The 15,621-nt window shown below is 42.9% G+C and overlaps 1 protein-coding gene across 1 annotated transcript; it reads left to right on the top strand.

Moving 5' to 3' along the window:
* Nucleotides 1–2,023: 2,023 nt before the first annotated feature.
* On the top strand, nucleotides 2,024–15,457 carry LOC118385911 (ras-related protein Rab-4B). Its single transcript, XM_035773141.2, has 8 exons — nucleotides 2,024–2,235; nucleotides 9,014–9,094; nucleotides 9,796–9,910; nucleotides 10,034–10,096; nucleotides 12,287–12,441; nucleotides 12,666–12,761; nucleotides 12,910–13,075; nucleotides 13,201–15,457. Exons 1-7 carry the CDS (start codon nucleotides 2,220–2,222, stop codon nucleotides 13,023–13,025), a joined length of 642 nt encoding a protein of 213 aa, XP_035629034.1. The 5' UTR covers nucleotides 2,024–2,219; the 3' UTR covers nucleotides 13,026–13,075; nucleotides 13,201–15,457.
* The last annotated feature ends 164 nt before the right edge of the window (nucleotides 15,458–15,621 follow it).

Raw genomic sequence — 15,621 nt, 5'->3', positions numbered from 1 at the left:
TGACAGTATTAGACGATTTGGCTATACCAACATCTATGGATGGAATAACTGGGTTTGTCAAACAAGTAGGCCAACCACGTTTTTGAATAGGAAGAAATAGGCTCCAATTCTATATGTCATTTCATGATTAGGCCCATAAAAATGTTTAGTACGTGCATCCACATACAGGAGGTCCCGCACCAGGGATGTATTTTTATGTTTACTTTAACCTCTGCATCTGAGAGTTACAATGTTGCAATCACTATGCAGCCAACTGCCTACAGTAGGATACCAAGTGTCCTACTAATAATATGACACCTGTTATCGCACATGGCACGACCCCACAGTTGTTTAAAAACACATTTATTTAACCAGCCAAGTCAGTTAAGAACAAATTCGTATTTACAATGACAGCCTACCCCAGCCAAACCCGGACGACACTGGGCCAATTGTGCGCCACCCTATGGGACTCTGGATTTAAACCAGTGAGATTGTGCCTCTTTTCTCATTTGTAAAAAAAAAAAAAAATTATCTTCCGGGTAGTTTTTGTCTCTTAGACATGGTAGCAAATATGGTTTCAAATCTCTATATCTTACTTTAGGCAGAAATGATTTCCTCTAGTGGCTTGCTAACGATAACAGGCTAGGTTCGGCTACAACCTTTATTACTCATCTAAACAGGTTAGGCTACTGCCTTAATCACTAATCGTATTCATCACGCACAAACATTAAAAAACAATACAATAGTTTAATTGGCACATTTTATTTGTATTAATGTTTCACAGTTGAATAATCCCATAAAAATACACACATAGCTAGCTACCAAGGATAGTGGGAATGAAAATTTGGTTCAGGTGTAGGGGCAAATTTGTCATCAGGATATTTTATTATCAATTTACTTTATTTAGTCTGATCAGTTGAACAATTCTCATTCTTAACAAAGAGCTCAAATAAAGGGTAATTTGTGTGGTGAGTCAGCAAGAACACCTACAGTATTTTATTATTCCACATCTTCCCAATTTGACCAATGTCTGATATGCCTACTTGTGTCTTTGAAATGAAATATATGAGGCTATTTATTTTTTTGCAACCATTCATGGACAGTTTTGAATAAGTCCTACAAATAACCTTTAGATATTCATTGCTCCGGGCCATATGGTGCACACGCTAGGCAGAGATGGTAGGGGGACTCAACTCATGAACACATCATATATTGTGTCTATGTAGAGTAAGATGATGGAAAGGATCTTCAACAAGTTGGCATATACCACCTGAATACTGATATTCATTAGATTTTTTTTTAAGGTTGGGGGATTGAGAAATGAATTGTTATTTCAAGAACATTTTCAAACACACACTGGGAAACATAGATCAGGGGTGGACAATCCTCCTGGAGAGCAAGCAGGATTTTCCTATTTTAATGAGAAAGTTCACCAAAATTACTAAATGTTTGTGTCCTTACCTCGAAAGCAGTCTATGGACAAGGAAATGCAATCTATGATTTGTTTACCCATTTGACATCAACCATTAATATGAGTATTTCCTGTGCAGAGCAGTCCTACTGGCCTTCCCATTGTTTCTCCCATTTTCCTGACTCCCCATCTAATTGCATTACTGTCTGAATAAAGTGTCAAACCACCCCAAAAATATGTTTTAAAAAATGTTGCATTCTTTACATTTTATCCCCAAAAATCACAAAGTAACAAAGTCGTCGAATTTTGAGTTTTTATTTAATGTTCAAAGCATTCTGAATCACTAATAATAATTGCTGTCCATAGACAACATTCTTGACCCATTTGTTATGAGACTGGATTCAATATACTTTCGTTACTCACCAAAATAAAGAAACTGTTTACCATGACAAGGAGTGGAATGATAACTCAAACAGACTGGTACCCCGGCTAAAGTTGTCTATGCTCTCTCATTATAGTCTCCGGTTTACGAGACGACTCTGATTATGCTATAGAGATCCTATTAAATTAAGTATTCTAATTCCCAAATATTTGGATTATGTCTTTAAAAATCACGTAATGACGTAAGCATTTACACGTCATAACGTACGTGTGCTTCTGTTGTTGGAGGAGGAAAGGGAAACGGTGTGGCGAAGTCAGAAATCTAAAGGGAGGTGTAATTGCTACTCTAGGAAACACGAAAAAACAACACAACATCCTTCGCATACGGTACGAAGACACCAACTAAGAAAATCCGTCTAAGTCCATCGTTTTTAAAGCGGGGGCCGACATGTCTGAAACATACGGTACGTTTAGTTAGCCTGCTAGCTAGCTAGTTAGCCAAAGATGGTGGATAAATGAAGATAGTTCGCTCAGGCTGTTTATCGTTGAACAAAAATGATCAGTTCCGGTTTACTTAACGGGGTGGGTCTCCCATAGACACAAATGGAAGAGCAGCTGGAGCTCGTCTACTTAGTTCGTTGACTTTCATTAAACCAGAAAAAACAGCAAGTGGGCTGTCTCGCTTCCTCTTCCGTCTCTGAGCTAGCTAACGTTACGTGTATAACTTCTGCTGTGCCTGCTTGGGTCATGACGCTTGTTTGTGTTTGCAGATGCATTCAGCACCGTCATTTCCATTAGGCGTCTTGAAATCAACACTGATTCGTGTAGACAGAAGGAGTGGGTAGAGAGAAGCGTGGTGTGCTTCCTAAAAGGGCCAAGAAGTAGCTTTGGGACACATCATCTGGAGTCTTTATTGGTTGGGACTCGCAGAGGAAGTTGGTCAAGTAACTTATATCGAAATGTTGCTATCAAAAAAGTGTGTGTCTAGTTTACGGTAATAAGCGTAGTAATCACTAGAAGCTTTATTTTCAGTCGTTTGGCTTAATTTAACCGACCCCCTTCCGATTTAGCTAGCTAGCCATGTGTTCTTGCGATTTAAAAGTTGGAAGTGGTGGGGTTAACTAACATGTCAAGTTACGCAGTGTTGCCTTTTTTGCTAATGACCTGTATCTATCATAGGGCTCGCCAACCATATTTCTGGAGAGTTAACATCCTGTAGGTTTTCACTCCAAACCTTAATCTAGCGTACCTGGTTCTAATAATTAGCTGGTTGATAAACGTAATCAGGTGAAAACTTACTGGAGGGTAGCTCTCCAGGAACAGGGTTGTAAGAGCCTGATCTAATGCAGTTGCCTTGACACCACAGCCCTAGGGGCCAGATAACAACATCGCCATCAACTGGCTTGTAACATTTTTCTTCAGTTCCGATGAGATCTTATCTGGAATTACATGATTGGTCAGATGTATATAGTAGCTAGTTAGATTAAAACGTTTACTTGCTTTGCAATAAGAATTTCCCTCATATTCTGTTTTACATGGGAACATCTGAAGTCACTCTGATAAATGCAGAAAAATCGGAAATCAAAATAAATGTTCTACCGCGTTATTTTTGGGAAGCATACTTGATTCTGAGTTCGGACGTATAATGTTTGTGTGAAAACTACTTCTAAGACGCCTACATTAAGTTGTTCCGAACACACTTCACTTGCGCTAAAGAGGGAGGCTCGCTCAGCTGGTGCTAGCAGATGCTCAGATCAAATACACTGCTGGAACACAGATTAAGGTGTTTTTGTCCTAATAATTTGAAAGATTGTTCAGAAAACCAGGTGTTTTAATCGGTGTATGCTTACTTTGTTTTTTTGACCGTACACCGATTTAAGTTAAGCAGAGTTAGGCGTTTACATTACTATTGCGTATTCTGCCTACTGACAATCAGTTTAATATCAAATTATTGTGTGCATGTAAACACTCGTTTTTAAGAGGTTTAAAAGCCTGGCTGGTTTTCAGAACTGTAGAAATCCCAAAACAAACATCTTTTGTCGTGTGCGTGCATGTTTACATGAGCTGTGTATGTATGTATGTGTGTGTGTGTGTGTGGGGGGGGTATGCTAGCTTGACTCTTAAGGTAGAATGGGGATTCTGTTAGTTCTATACCACATTAATCCAATCTCATGAATGTCATTTTTTTTAAACAATGTAACCTACATCTTTTAAAATCAAAACAAGCTAGGTGTTTGTTGGTCCATTACATACACACTTCCTTGGGGGCCAATCCAATACATTTACATTGGTTTGTTACTAACAAACCAATATTTTTTATTCTCACCAATGGAACAATTGCAGTTTTATCTTCCTTTGACCACTCACTTGGAATCTTTATCCTTACTTATTCATTTGAACTTTGTGAACATGCTTTTGACATGGTGTCCAGTGGCAGCTGATTGTTGTTTTACTGTAGCCAGGCCTATTCATTTTCTTATGGTGTGGCTGTGGTGAATGGATTGGTTTTTGCTACAGCACACCATGCATACTCTCCTCTTTCCTGTTGCAGCTTGCTCGACCCCCTGCTGACACGTCTCGCTCCATCTGTCCTCCCTCACTCGATAATTATCTCATCTTTCCTTACTCTCTTCTGTTTATGTCTCTCTGAAATGCTACACCAGCAGGTCAACATTAGAAATGGAGTGCTCTACACTAATGTTATATAGACAACAGCTGTAATAGTCTTCATTGATTTCCTGATTGTCTTTTTTTCCCCCATAAGTACTAGAAGGGATAAAGGAGGGCAGAACAACAGTGACACAGGGGAGCCACGTGACTACACAAAACAGACTGCAGCATAAGCTGCGTTCACTAATTCACTCTGGCATGTAAAGTACAGTAGGAATGGGCCTACTGTACTTGACACAAAACACATCACATAGTCTCTCGGTTAGGTGAGAGGCTGACTTAGTTCGTACACACACACACACACACACAGATGAAGCCCAGCACTGTAACAGATTATATGGCTTGGCTCCAGAGGTGACACGGGGGTCTGATTCAGAGCAGGTGGACTGAAGGGCAGACTGTAGAACAGGTGTGTGTGTGTGAGGTCATGCTCTTATTCCTGCCAAAACCTACCCATGGTTCACTATCGCTTATACACAACAAAATACTTGTTATTATGGTGTAAATGCAATATGCCTCAACTACACCTAGACAGGCTTTTTCCATCCTGTACATTCGCAGACAGGTTGTCATTGATAAGTGTGCCTGCTGAGAGAGACAGAAAACAAGGTGTGATAAGGCCTCTAGTGGGTACCTACCTATGAATGTGGCCTCAAGGTTATGTTGGTTGAGTAAACACAACACACACACACTAGTATACATAGGCCGTGGTTGATTTATGGGTTGGAGAAGAGCTGGCTGCAGGAGAACTGTGTTTTAAATGTCACAGAAGAACAAACGATCAATCTCATCCCCTGCTCTTTCCTTTCATCAGTAATTTACTCCAGTTGCCATATTGACTCTGTATTTGACTGGACTGCTTTGGTACAGCGGCACATGTAGCCTAGCTGATTAGCATACTAGCAGCAGAGTGGTCAATAGCATCTAATCTGCAAATCGGTCAGAAAGTTGAGGAGAAAAGTTTGGCACTGACAAGAGTTGGAAATGTAATTGAAATAACTAGGCTTGAAACTCCATGAGGGGCCATGCCCCCTGTGTGTTTCTCCTGCAGCTTGACTCACTCCTGTGTGTGTGTGTGTGTGAGAGAGATACTCCATTGTTCCTTGTATGGCCTGGTGGAACCCTGGGCTGCGCATGCAAATGGCCATTGCCCTATCTGTGGTCACAGCACAAAGACCGTCTTTGGACCGCTCTCTGTCCCACACATCAGGGCCTCAGCCAAATGGTCGTGTGTGTAGGACGGGTCAAGTACCAGACCCGGTCCAACACTTCACCAGAACTTTGCAGCTGCCCAGTGTAACCCATCTATATTGTGCAGATGTACTCGGGCCGGTCGGTATGCATAGAGTATTTGTGAATAGACTACCTCCATTCCTATACACTTGTTGTCATGTAGCCAGCTCAGCGTTTCCCCTAGGATCTTTTTCAGCAGCGGTGGCAAAGTTAGGGGAGGGGTAGTGGGCGTGGCCAATTGCTGCATTCCAAATGTGGCTTCTTTTTTTAAAGCTAATTTCCTACAGTTCTACACACTTTGTTATGGGGCTATAAGACAAAATGTGCAGTTATAGCTAATGTCCTGCAATTCTATGTATTTTTCCATCCATGGCTTATGTTGTGTTCTTATGCTATCACTTGGCCCCCAGGCCAAGATATTTTAGGAATTTTAGATTCTCCCTGACTAGTTATTTCGGTGGTTGTTAGTTCTACATTGTAGAATATAGTGAAGACATTAAAACTATGAAATAACACATGGGATCATGTAGTAACCAAAAAAGTGTTAAACAAATCACAATATATTTTACGTTCTTCAAAGTAATCACGCTTTATCTTGATGACAGCTTTGCACAGTCTTGGCCTCTCAACCAGCTTCACCTGGAATGCTTTTCTTGAAGGAGTTCAGACATGCTGAGCACATGTAGGCTGCTTTTTCTTAACTCTGCAGTCCAACTCATCCCAAATCATCTCATTTGGGTTCAGGTTGGGTGATTGTGGAGGCCAGGTCATCTGATGCATCACTCTCCTTTTTGGTTAAAAAATAGCCCTTACACAGCCTGGAGGTGTGTTGGGTCATTGTCCTGTTGAAAAATAAATGATAGTCCCACTAAGTGCAAACCAGATGGGATGGCGTATCGCTGCAGAATACTGGGATACAGTAGCCATGCTGGTGAGCTGTGCCTTGCATTCTAAAAAATATCACTGACAGTGTCACCAGCAAAGCACCATCACGCCTCCTCCTCGTATGTATGTATGTATGTTGCTTTTCTTTAAAAAACAAGGACATTTCTAAGTGATCCCAAAGTTTGAAATGCAGTGAATGTGTTGTAAATGACTATTGTAGCTGGAAACTGCTTATTTAAAAAAAAAAAAAAAAAAAAGGTTTTTAAATGGTACACTTGAAGTCGGAAGTTTACATACACCTTAGCCAACTACATTTAAACTCAGTTTTTCACCATTCCTGACATTTAGGCCTAGTAAAAAATTCTTAGGTCAGTTAGGATCACCACTTTATTTTAAGAATGTGAAATATCAGAATAATAGTAGTGATTTATTTCATCACATTCCCAGTGGGTCAGAAGTTTTACATACACTCAATTAATATTTGGTAGCATTGCCTTTAAATTGTTTAACTTGGGTCAAACGTTGCAGGTAGCCTTCCACAAGCTTCCCACAATAAGTTGGGTGAATCTTAGCCCATTCCTCCTGACAGAGCTGGTGTAATTGAGTCGGGTTTGTTGGCCTCCTTGCTCGCACACACTTTTTCAGTTCTGCCCACATATTTTCTACAGGATTGAGGTCAGGGCTTTGTGATGGCCATTCCAATACCTTGACTTTGTCATTTTGCCACAACTTTGGAAGTATGTTTGGGGTCAATGTCCATTTGAAAGACCCATTGCGACAAAGCTTTAACTTCCTGACTGATGTCTTGAGATGTTGCTTCAATATATCTACATAATTTTCTCTCCTCATGATGCCATCTATTTTGTGAAGTGCACTAGTCCCTCCTGCAGCAAAACACCCCACAACATGGTGCTGCCACCCCGTGCTTCATGGTTGGGATGGTGTTCTTCGGCTTGCAAGCCTCCCCCTTTTTCCTCCAAACATAATGATGGTCATTATGGCTAAACAGTTCTATTTTTGTTGATTAGCCTATCAGAAGCTTCTAACTCCATGACACCATTTTCTGGAATTTTCCAAGCTATTTAAAGGCACAGTCAGCTTAGTGTATGTACACTTCTGACCCACTGGAATTGTGATAGTGAAATAATCTGTAAACAATTGTTGGAAAAATGACTTGTGTCATGTACAAAGTAGATGTCCTAACCGACTTGCCAAAACTATAGTTTGTTATTAACTAGACATTTGTGGTTGGGGTTGAAAAATGAGTTTTAATGACTCCAACCTAAGTGTATGTAATCTTCTGACTTCAACTGTATATCTACATAGGCGTACAGAGGCCAATTATCAGCAACCATCACTCCTGTGTTCCAATAGCACCTTGTGTTAGCTACTCCAAGTTTGTTATTTTGAAAGGCTAATTGATCATTAGAAAACCCTTTTGCAATTATGTTAGCACAGCTGAAAACTGTTGTGCTGATTAAAGAAGCAATAAAACCGTCCTTTAGACGAGTTGAGTATCTGGAGCATCAGCATTTGTGGGTTCGATTGCAGTCTTAAAAGGGCCAGAAAATAAGACATCTCTTCTGAAACTCATCAGTCTATTCTTGTTCTGAGAAATGAAGGCTATTCCATGTGAGAAACTGCCAAGAAACTGAAGATCTCGTACAACGCTGTGTGCTACTCCCATCATAGAACAAAGCAAACGGGCTCGAACCAGAATAGAAAGAGAAGTGGGAGGCCCCGGTGCACAACTGATCAAGAGGACAAGTACATTAGAATATCGAGTTTGAGAAATAGATGCCTCACAGGTCCTCAACTGGCAGCTTCATTAAATAGTACCCGCAAAACACCAGTCTCAACGTCAACAGTGAAGAGGCAACTCCGGGATGCTGGCCTTCTAGGCAGAGTTGCAAAGAAAAAGCCATATCTCAGACTGGTCAATAAAAGATTAAGATGTGCAAAATAAGACAGACACTGGACAGAGGAACTCTGCCTAGAAGGCCAGCATCTCGGAGTCGCCTCTTAACTGTTAACATTGAGACTATCACTGTTGCTATTTATTCCGTACACCCTGAGACAAGCCACACTAAACAGATAAGCTTGGTTTTTCATTGAGGTAAATCGGGGTTAGTTCCACAGCCTGAGACCGACAGGATGATACAACTCAATCTCTGGGTCACACCTGTCGGTGGTTGACAACACAACCTCTCTCATTGTTAATTTTAGAAGTCTTTTACCCCGTCCTCCTTTTAGCTCGTCGCTTAGCAAATTAACATAAATGTTAACATGCGGTCACACTCACATGAAGGTAGTGATTAGCCGGGTAATTTGGGACCGTTGGCAGCTCTGTTGACAGGGAGCAGCTCGCAGTCACGGGGAGACTTAAGGATGAGTCTCAGCAGTTTGAGCTGCTGGTGTTGTTTTGATTTCTGTACCCGCTCTCTCTCATTTCAGACTTCCTGTTTAAGTTCCTGGTGATTGGCAGTGCTGGAACAGGGAAATCTTGCCTCCTGCACCAGTTCATTGAGACCAAATGTAAGTAGTGCCAATGCTGGTCTCCCCCTTGTCCTGCAAATACACAACACCCACATGCATTGTTTATGCACAATAATATAGAAACGTGACGTGCATCTCTGCACACTGACCCGCACATGCATACAGTCCATTTGGAAAGTATTCAAACCCCTTGACTTCACATTTTGTTACGTTACAGCCTTATTCTAAAATGGGTTAAATAGTTTTTTTCCCCTCAACAAAATGTGTAAAAAGTCAAAATACTTTCAGAATACATGTCTATACACACATATGCACACAGAGAGAGAGATGTGTAAATGAGATGAAGACCTCTAACTCCCAGTGCTGTCAGTAGTGTGGGAGAAGGGCTTTGACTGTGTTAATCTCTGGACCTGGGAGAGGCCGTAGCTCCCCAACCCTCTGATATGCTGATGAGGCTTCTGAAGCTAACTGTTCTGGTCTTTGAACAAGCACAACGCACCAGCACAAAATAGATCAGCATTGTGACTCTGGGAATTAACCAGGAAATGTTTCTGTGAAGTCTTGGCAACTTAGGCCTAATAACTAGGCAGTCACACTATTAGGTGTTTTACCTTTCAGTCAAGGTTGTCTTTCACAAACCAGCCATCTGGAAAAACCCACATATTTGAATAAAATATATAGGAGACAAACAGTACAGTGACGGTTGTGGCTTCTCTCCTGGTCTGTCTCTGGCTGTGCAGTCAAGCAGGATTCCAACCACACCATCGGGGTTGAGTTTGGTTCCAGGGTGGTCAACGTCGGGGGTAAGACTGTTAAACTACAGATCTGGGACACAGCTGGACAGGAGCGCTTCAGGTAATGACCTCCCATTGGTTACCCAGAGGTGCCGTTACCTCTGACCCGTGCACTCATTGGTTGACCGATTGTATTCTGGTTCTGTGATTGGTTAACGGTGCTGTCTGTCTACCCTCCCCCCAGGTCTGTGACTCGCAGCTACTACCGTGGAGCGGCAGGGGCGCTGCTTGTCTATGACATTACAAGGTAGGTGAACCAATGATAGACCCATGAGAAAAGCACGTTGGTTTCACTGGTCGCTTGTACACACGCAGAGGATGTGGGAGTCAGCATAGACAACAGAGCACAGACAGACCAAATAGAGATGTTGAATTTCAACAGGCCCATGGAGAGTCGGTCAGGAGCGCGGAATCCGAGATAGACGAGGTGGATGGCAGCACCAAGCCAAGAGTTTTTATTTAGTCAGCCCAGAGTTGCCATGTCACTCACTGCCTTTCGCATCATCAAGATGGAGTGAATGGTGTAATGTTAGGTGACAGAGCTTTAATAAAGTGTGTGATGCAGAGTGACAGGGTTGTAATAAAGTAATGTCTCCAGGCAGACTGCAGCAGCCCGGAAAGCAAAACTCCATTAGACAGTGTCAACTGAGCGAGAGAGAGGGGGAGAGAGAGAAGGACGGGAGTGTGGAATAGAGAGAGCGGGGAGGGGGAGAGAATATGTTGGAGAGGGAGAGAGATGGAAGCAAAGTGTGGGAGGAAGGGAGAGAAGAGGGAGCCGTGTATCAACATGGTTCAGGTCAAAGGAATAGAAGAGACCGAAAAGCATGTGGTGTGGTGTGAGCTACACCGAGGCAGAGGGGTCGTCATCGCTAAGCTCTATGCTGACGTCATGGGTCAGCCGCCTCACTGCAGCTGCGGGACATTAGTCTGACTCCTTCTGCTCACTGTTCTCACGTTGCCATGGACACCAGCATGTGGTCACCATGGTGACGGGTGATTTCACCCCCCAAAAAAAGTTTCTAGGAGGTGGGAGCTGGTAATCAGGCTCCATCTGTCCTTGAAGAGGGGAGAGGCAGGGATGATTTTCTGTGCCTCCTTTCTCATTTGGAGCAAAAAGAACATTAGCCCATAGAGGTATATATTGAAAAGTGTACGTTTTGAAAACCGCTAATATTCTCAACGTCTATCATCTCTACCTCCAAATCAAATGTTATTTGTCACATACACATGGTTAGCAGATGTTAATGCGAGTGTAGCGAAATGCTTGTGCTTCTAGTTCCGACAATGCAGTAATAACCAACGAGTAATCTAACTAACAATTCCAAAACTACTAACTTATACACAAAGTGTAAAGGGATAAAGAATATGTACATAAAGATTTATGAATGAGTGATTGTAAAGAATGGAATAGGCAAGATGCAGTAGATACATATGAGATGAGTATGTAAACAAAGTGGCATAGTTTAAAGTGGCTAGTGATACATGTATTGCATAAAGATGCAGTAGATGATATAGAGGACAGTATATACGTATACATATGAGATGAATAATGTAGGGTATGTAAACATTATATTTAGTAGCATTGTTTAAAGTGGCTAGTGATCTATTTTACATCAATTCTCATCAATTCCCATTATTAAAGTGGCTGGAGTTGAGTCAGTGTGTTGGCTGCAGCCACTCAATGTTAGTGGTCGCTGTTTAACAGTCTGATGGCCTTGAGATAGAAGCTGCTTTTCAGTCTCTCGGTCCCAGCTCTGATGCACCTGTACTGACCTCGCCTTCTGGATGATAGCGGGGTGAACAGGCAGTGGCTCGGGTGGTTGTTGTCCTTGATGATCTTTATGGCCTTCCTGTGACATCGGGTGGTGTCGGTGTCCTGGAGGGCAGGTAGTTTGCCCCCGGTGATGCGTTGTGCCGACCTCACTACCCTCTGGAGAGCCTTACGGTTGTGGGCGGAGCAGTTGTCGTACCAGGCGGTGATACAGCCAGACAGGATGTTCTCGAATGTGCATCTGTAGAAGTTTGTGAGTGCTTTTGGTGACAAGCCAAATTTCTTCAGCTTCCTGAGGTTGAAGAGGCGCTGCTGCGCCTTCTTCACGATGCTGTCTGTGTGGGTGGACCAATTCAGTTTGTCTGTGATGTGTACGCCGAGGAACTTAACTTACTACCCTCTCCACTACTGTCCCATCGATGTGGATAGGGGGGGGGGTTCCCTCTGCTGTTTCCTGAAGTCCACAACCTCCATAAGTGCTTCTTGTATTTCACCTCTTATGTTGTACGGAACACACACAATTCAATACACTGATTTTTCAAAAGTACCATCCCATCCTACTGAACATTCCTGTCCTAATGAAACGCTTCGTGTGATTTAACTTCGTTTTCCCCTCCGTCTGTATCTTGTCTGTCGTCGTCGTTCTGGCGTGTCTCCGTCCTCTAGCCGGGAGACGTACAACGCCCTGACCAACTGGCTGACAGACGCGCGGACGCTGGCCAGCCCCAACATCGTCATCATCCTGTGCGGGAATAAGAAGGACCTGGACGCGGACCGAGAGGTCACCTTCCTCGAGGCGTCCCGCTTCGCACAGGAGAACGGTAGCTGTCTCATCTCTCACTCCTCACCCCTACTCAGCCCCCCCCCCCCCTCATTTCACAACTGTCTCTCCCCCTTCATGTTCTCACTCCATCGCTCCCCTTTCCCTTCTCCCCTTTTAGCCAACTCCCTATTCTAAGATAGTAGTTTCCACCGGCTTTTAGGCCTGTATTGGTTTTCCTAGAGCGGGAGTATCGATTTTTACTGACTGTGTTGACTGCTACAGAGCTGATGTTCCTTGAGACCAGTGCTCTGACAGGGGAGAACGTGGAGGAGGCCTTCCTCAAAACTGCCCGCACCATCCTCAACAAGATGGAGTCAGGTAAACAGTACACGTGTTTACTTATGAGATATGTGTGTCTGTTTGATTTTGTGTGTATGTGGATGTCTGTGTGTTTGCTCATGTTGTTTACACGCGTGTGTGTGTGTGTGTGTGTGTGTCCTTGTCTTTCTTCGTATATGTGTGTCAGGTGAGTTGGACCCAGAGCGGATGGGTTCAGGTATCCAGTATGGAGATTCTTCTCTGAGGCAGCTGAGACAGCCCAGAGGTTCCGCCGCACAGATCAAGCAGCAGTGTAACTGCTAGGGGCCGGACCCCCACCCTTCAACCCCACACTCACAGGACGCCCCCTAAAGGTCAGTAGACTGCCATGCTATGCTTAGATTAAATGTGGCTTTAGAGAATAATTTATTTAAAAAATAAATATATATATATATATATGTGTATGTGTGTGTGTGTGTAATATTTATATACCTCTCAGCTCTAGCAGGACTCCTCCCGCTCTCCCTTCTGCAACCCCTTACACACTTACAGCATACCTGGACCAGTCGCCATGAAGATGACCTGCAACCCCTGACCATTGGTAAGAGTCTATACTTCCTGCCAAGGGAGGTTACCCGGGCTCCTGGGTCCTAGGCCGGGAGACCCTGTGGCGTGAACTGTGCTGGGAACATAAGACAGTCAATATCTGGGATGACTGTCAGGGTCAGGGGTTGTGGGTAGGGGATGTCCCGTTTTTACCCTTTTGTTCTTTTTATCAGCACACGCTTGCATGCACGCACACGCACGCGCACACACAGTACACAGACCACCTGTAACTGAAAGTTCATGAAGGATGATTTGCAAAACACACAGTCAACTTCCTCATTCATACGCAGCCTGTTAGACTGCACTGTCAGGTTGTTTGACAAGTTCTTGTGTTTTACACATCACTCACTATTATTATATTTCTGTTTCTTATAAGCTGAATTTAACCTTTGTTTGCACTGAACAGTACTTCTTATCAAGCCTGCTATTCACCTTCTGATAACCAGGCAAACCTAAGTCTCCCAAACCCTAACTCGACTACTCTGCAACCCCGAAAAGAGCCATTTACCACCAACACCCAAGCATGAGCAGGTTGTTGGGTCAGTTGTGAATGCTTCCTCAATTATTGTCCAACCTTTTCCCCTGATTGTTCTCCTGGCTTCAGATGTGCACATGTCACTGATTCCACCGGTCTAAATGTTACCACATGTAACTTGACTTTGGGTATAAATGGCATTGATTCTATTCTAATCTTGTCCAAGGTTTGATTTAAATTAAACAAAAACAATTGTCACTACTAGCACCTCCCAAAGGGAAATCGATTCACTCCATAAGGTACTCAAAGGCCTACGGGTCATGTCCATAGCACAAGGATAAGTAAGGTTTCAGTTCAATCTTATGGTTTTCCAAAGGACTCCAATGACCACTTGTTTTTCTCCATTTATCAGCTGCATATCTAATGTCACTGCTTGCCTTTGCCATGTAAGGGTTACACTCCGTCTCAATCTCAGGCTCTATTGCGCCCTGGGGGTGGGGAGGTTATCTCTAAGAATGTAACCCTATCTCTGCCCTCTTCATTTCTCTGCTGCTCTGAGTTCACATGTAAAGTACGGTAACAGGAAGCTTGACTGGTTTCAGTGTCACTAGTGGGAAATATTCAGGTTACAGGGCCAGGCTGCAGTCTGTTGCATTCAACTGCACTTCTTGTTTTTACATGTCTTACATTTTGCCTCTTCCACCTATCATTTCCTGACTGTCATATAGAATCAGGTTATGAAAGACAAAAACATTTAGAATTTCGGGCCCTTAACGAATTGCAGGCCCTTATGCACCCTTACTTAATTCCTAAGCAATGCTACTGTTTGGACTCCACTAAGAGCAGTTTATCTGTTACACTGAACCAGCCTTGAGAAGATGGCTATCAAAATGCCGCTGTGACATCATCAACCCAAGAAAGACTGGTCCCATTTTGTGGAAAGATTTTTTTTTAACTGGTGTTACTTTTCTTTCTCCTCTGCAAGTGCACTTTTACGTGAGATTGTTTTGTTTATATACTGTATCTATAGAATTGTACAAATTGTATTAATTGAAATATATACTGTAATAAAAAAAAGAGCAATTGGAGAGGTAATCATTCCTTACTAAAGAACAACTGAGATTTTGTCCTTTCTCTCCCGATATCGACTGACCCAAGCCTCCTGTTCTATTCTCCCTCTCCAGGGTTGTGGTAAAATGACTCACTCTGTCAATTCTTTTTGACTCGTTGTTTGTAGCTTCCTGCTGCTGTTTTGAAGGGGCGATGTAACACTTGGCAATTACTGTGACTTCCTGAGCCCCTGTGAGTGTGCAGACCGACGGCAATCAGTCAGTCATGTCTCACGACGGTAGTGATGCACTCCATGCTGCTTGACCCCTAAGACCATTGAACCTTGGCCTCAATAATGTCTTGTGTATTCTATTGAATGCACCGTAAGCACTTAATCACATGGCCATTAGCCTATTACTAACTTCCTTCAGTCTCCTGTCATTTCGAAACGGAGCAGACTCAGTTGTTGCTTAGTAACCAATGTGAGGGAATCATTTTAGGAACTACTGTACATCTGAATACTCTGCTGTAAATACACTTTCAGTTTGTGTATTGGATTGTTTTTGGGCAGGGAAGGGTAGCTTGTTCGTTTTAAGATGTATTCTAAATAAATGTAGCTTTTTAACTCTGTGGCGAAATAGATTTATTACAGATTGTCTTGATGTGTGTGTATCATTGTCAACCTGGTTGCTTATCCACCACAGAAGTCAGAGTAGGGTTAGTTTTCGGGAGACTTCATATGGTAAAAGCTTTGTCTAATTGTCTGAGGGTCGATGGAGTAACAGGCAG

The sequence above is a fragment of the Oncorhynchus keta genome, chromosome 1, assembly GCF_023373465.1.
Source record: "Oncorhynchus keta strain PuntledgeMale-10-30-2019 chromosome 1, Oket_V2, whole genome shotgun sequence".
NCBI classification, from domain to species: domain Eukaryota; kingdom Metazoa; phylum Chordata; class Actinopteri; order Salmoniformes; family Salmonidae; genus Oncorhynchus; species Oncorhynchus keta.
This window is presented reverse-complemented; position numbering and strand designations above follow the sequence as displayed.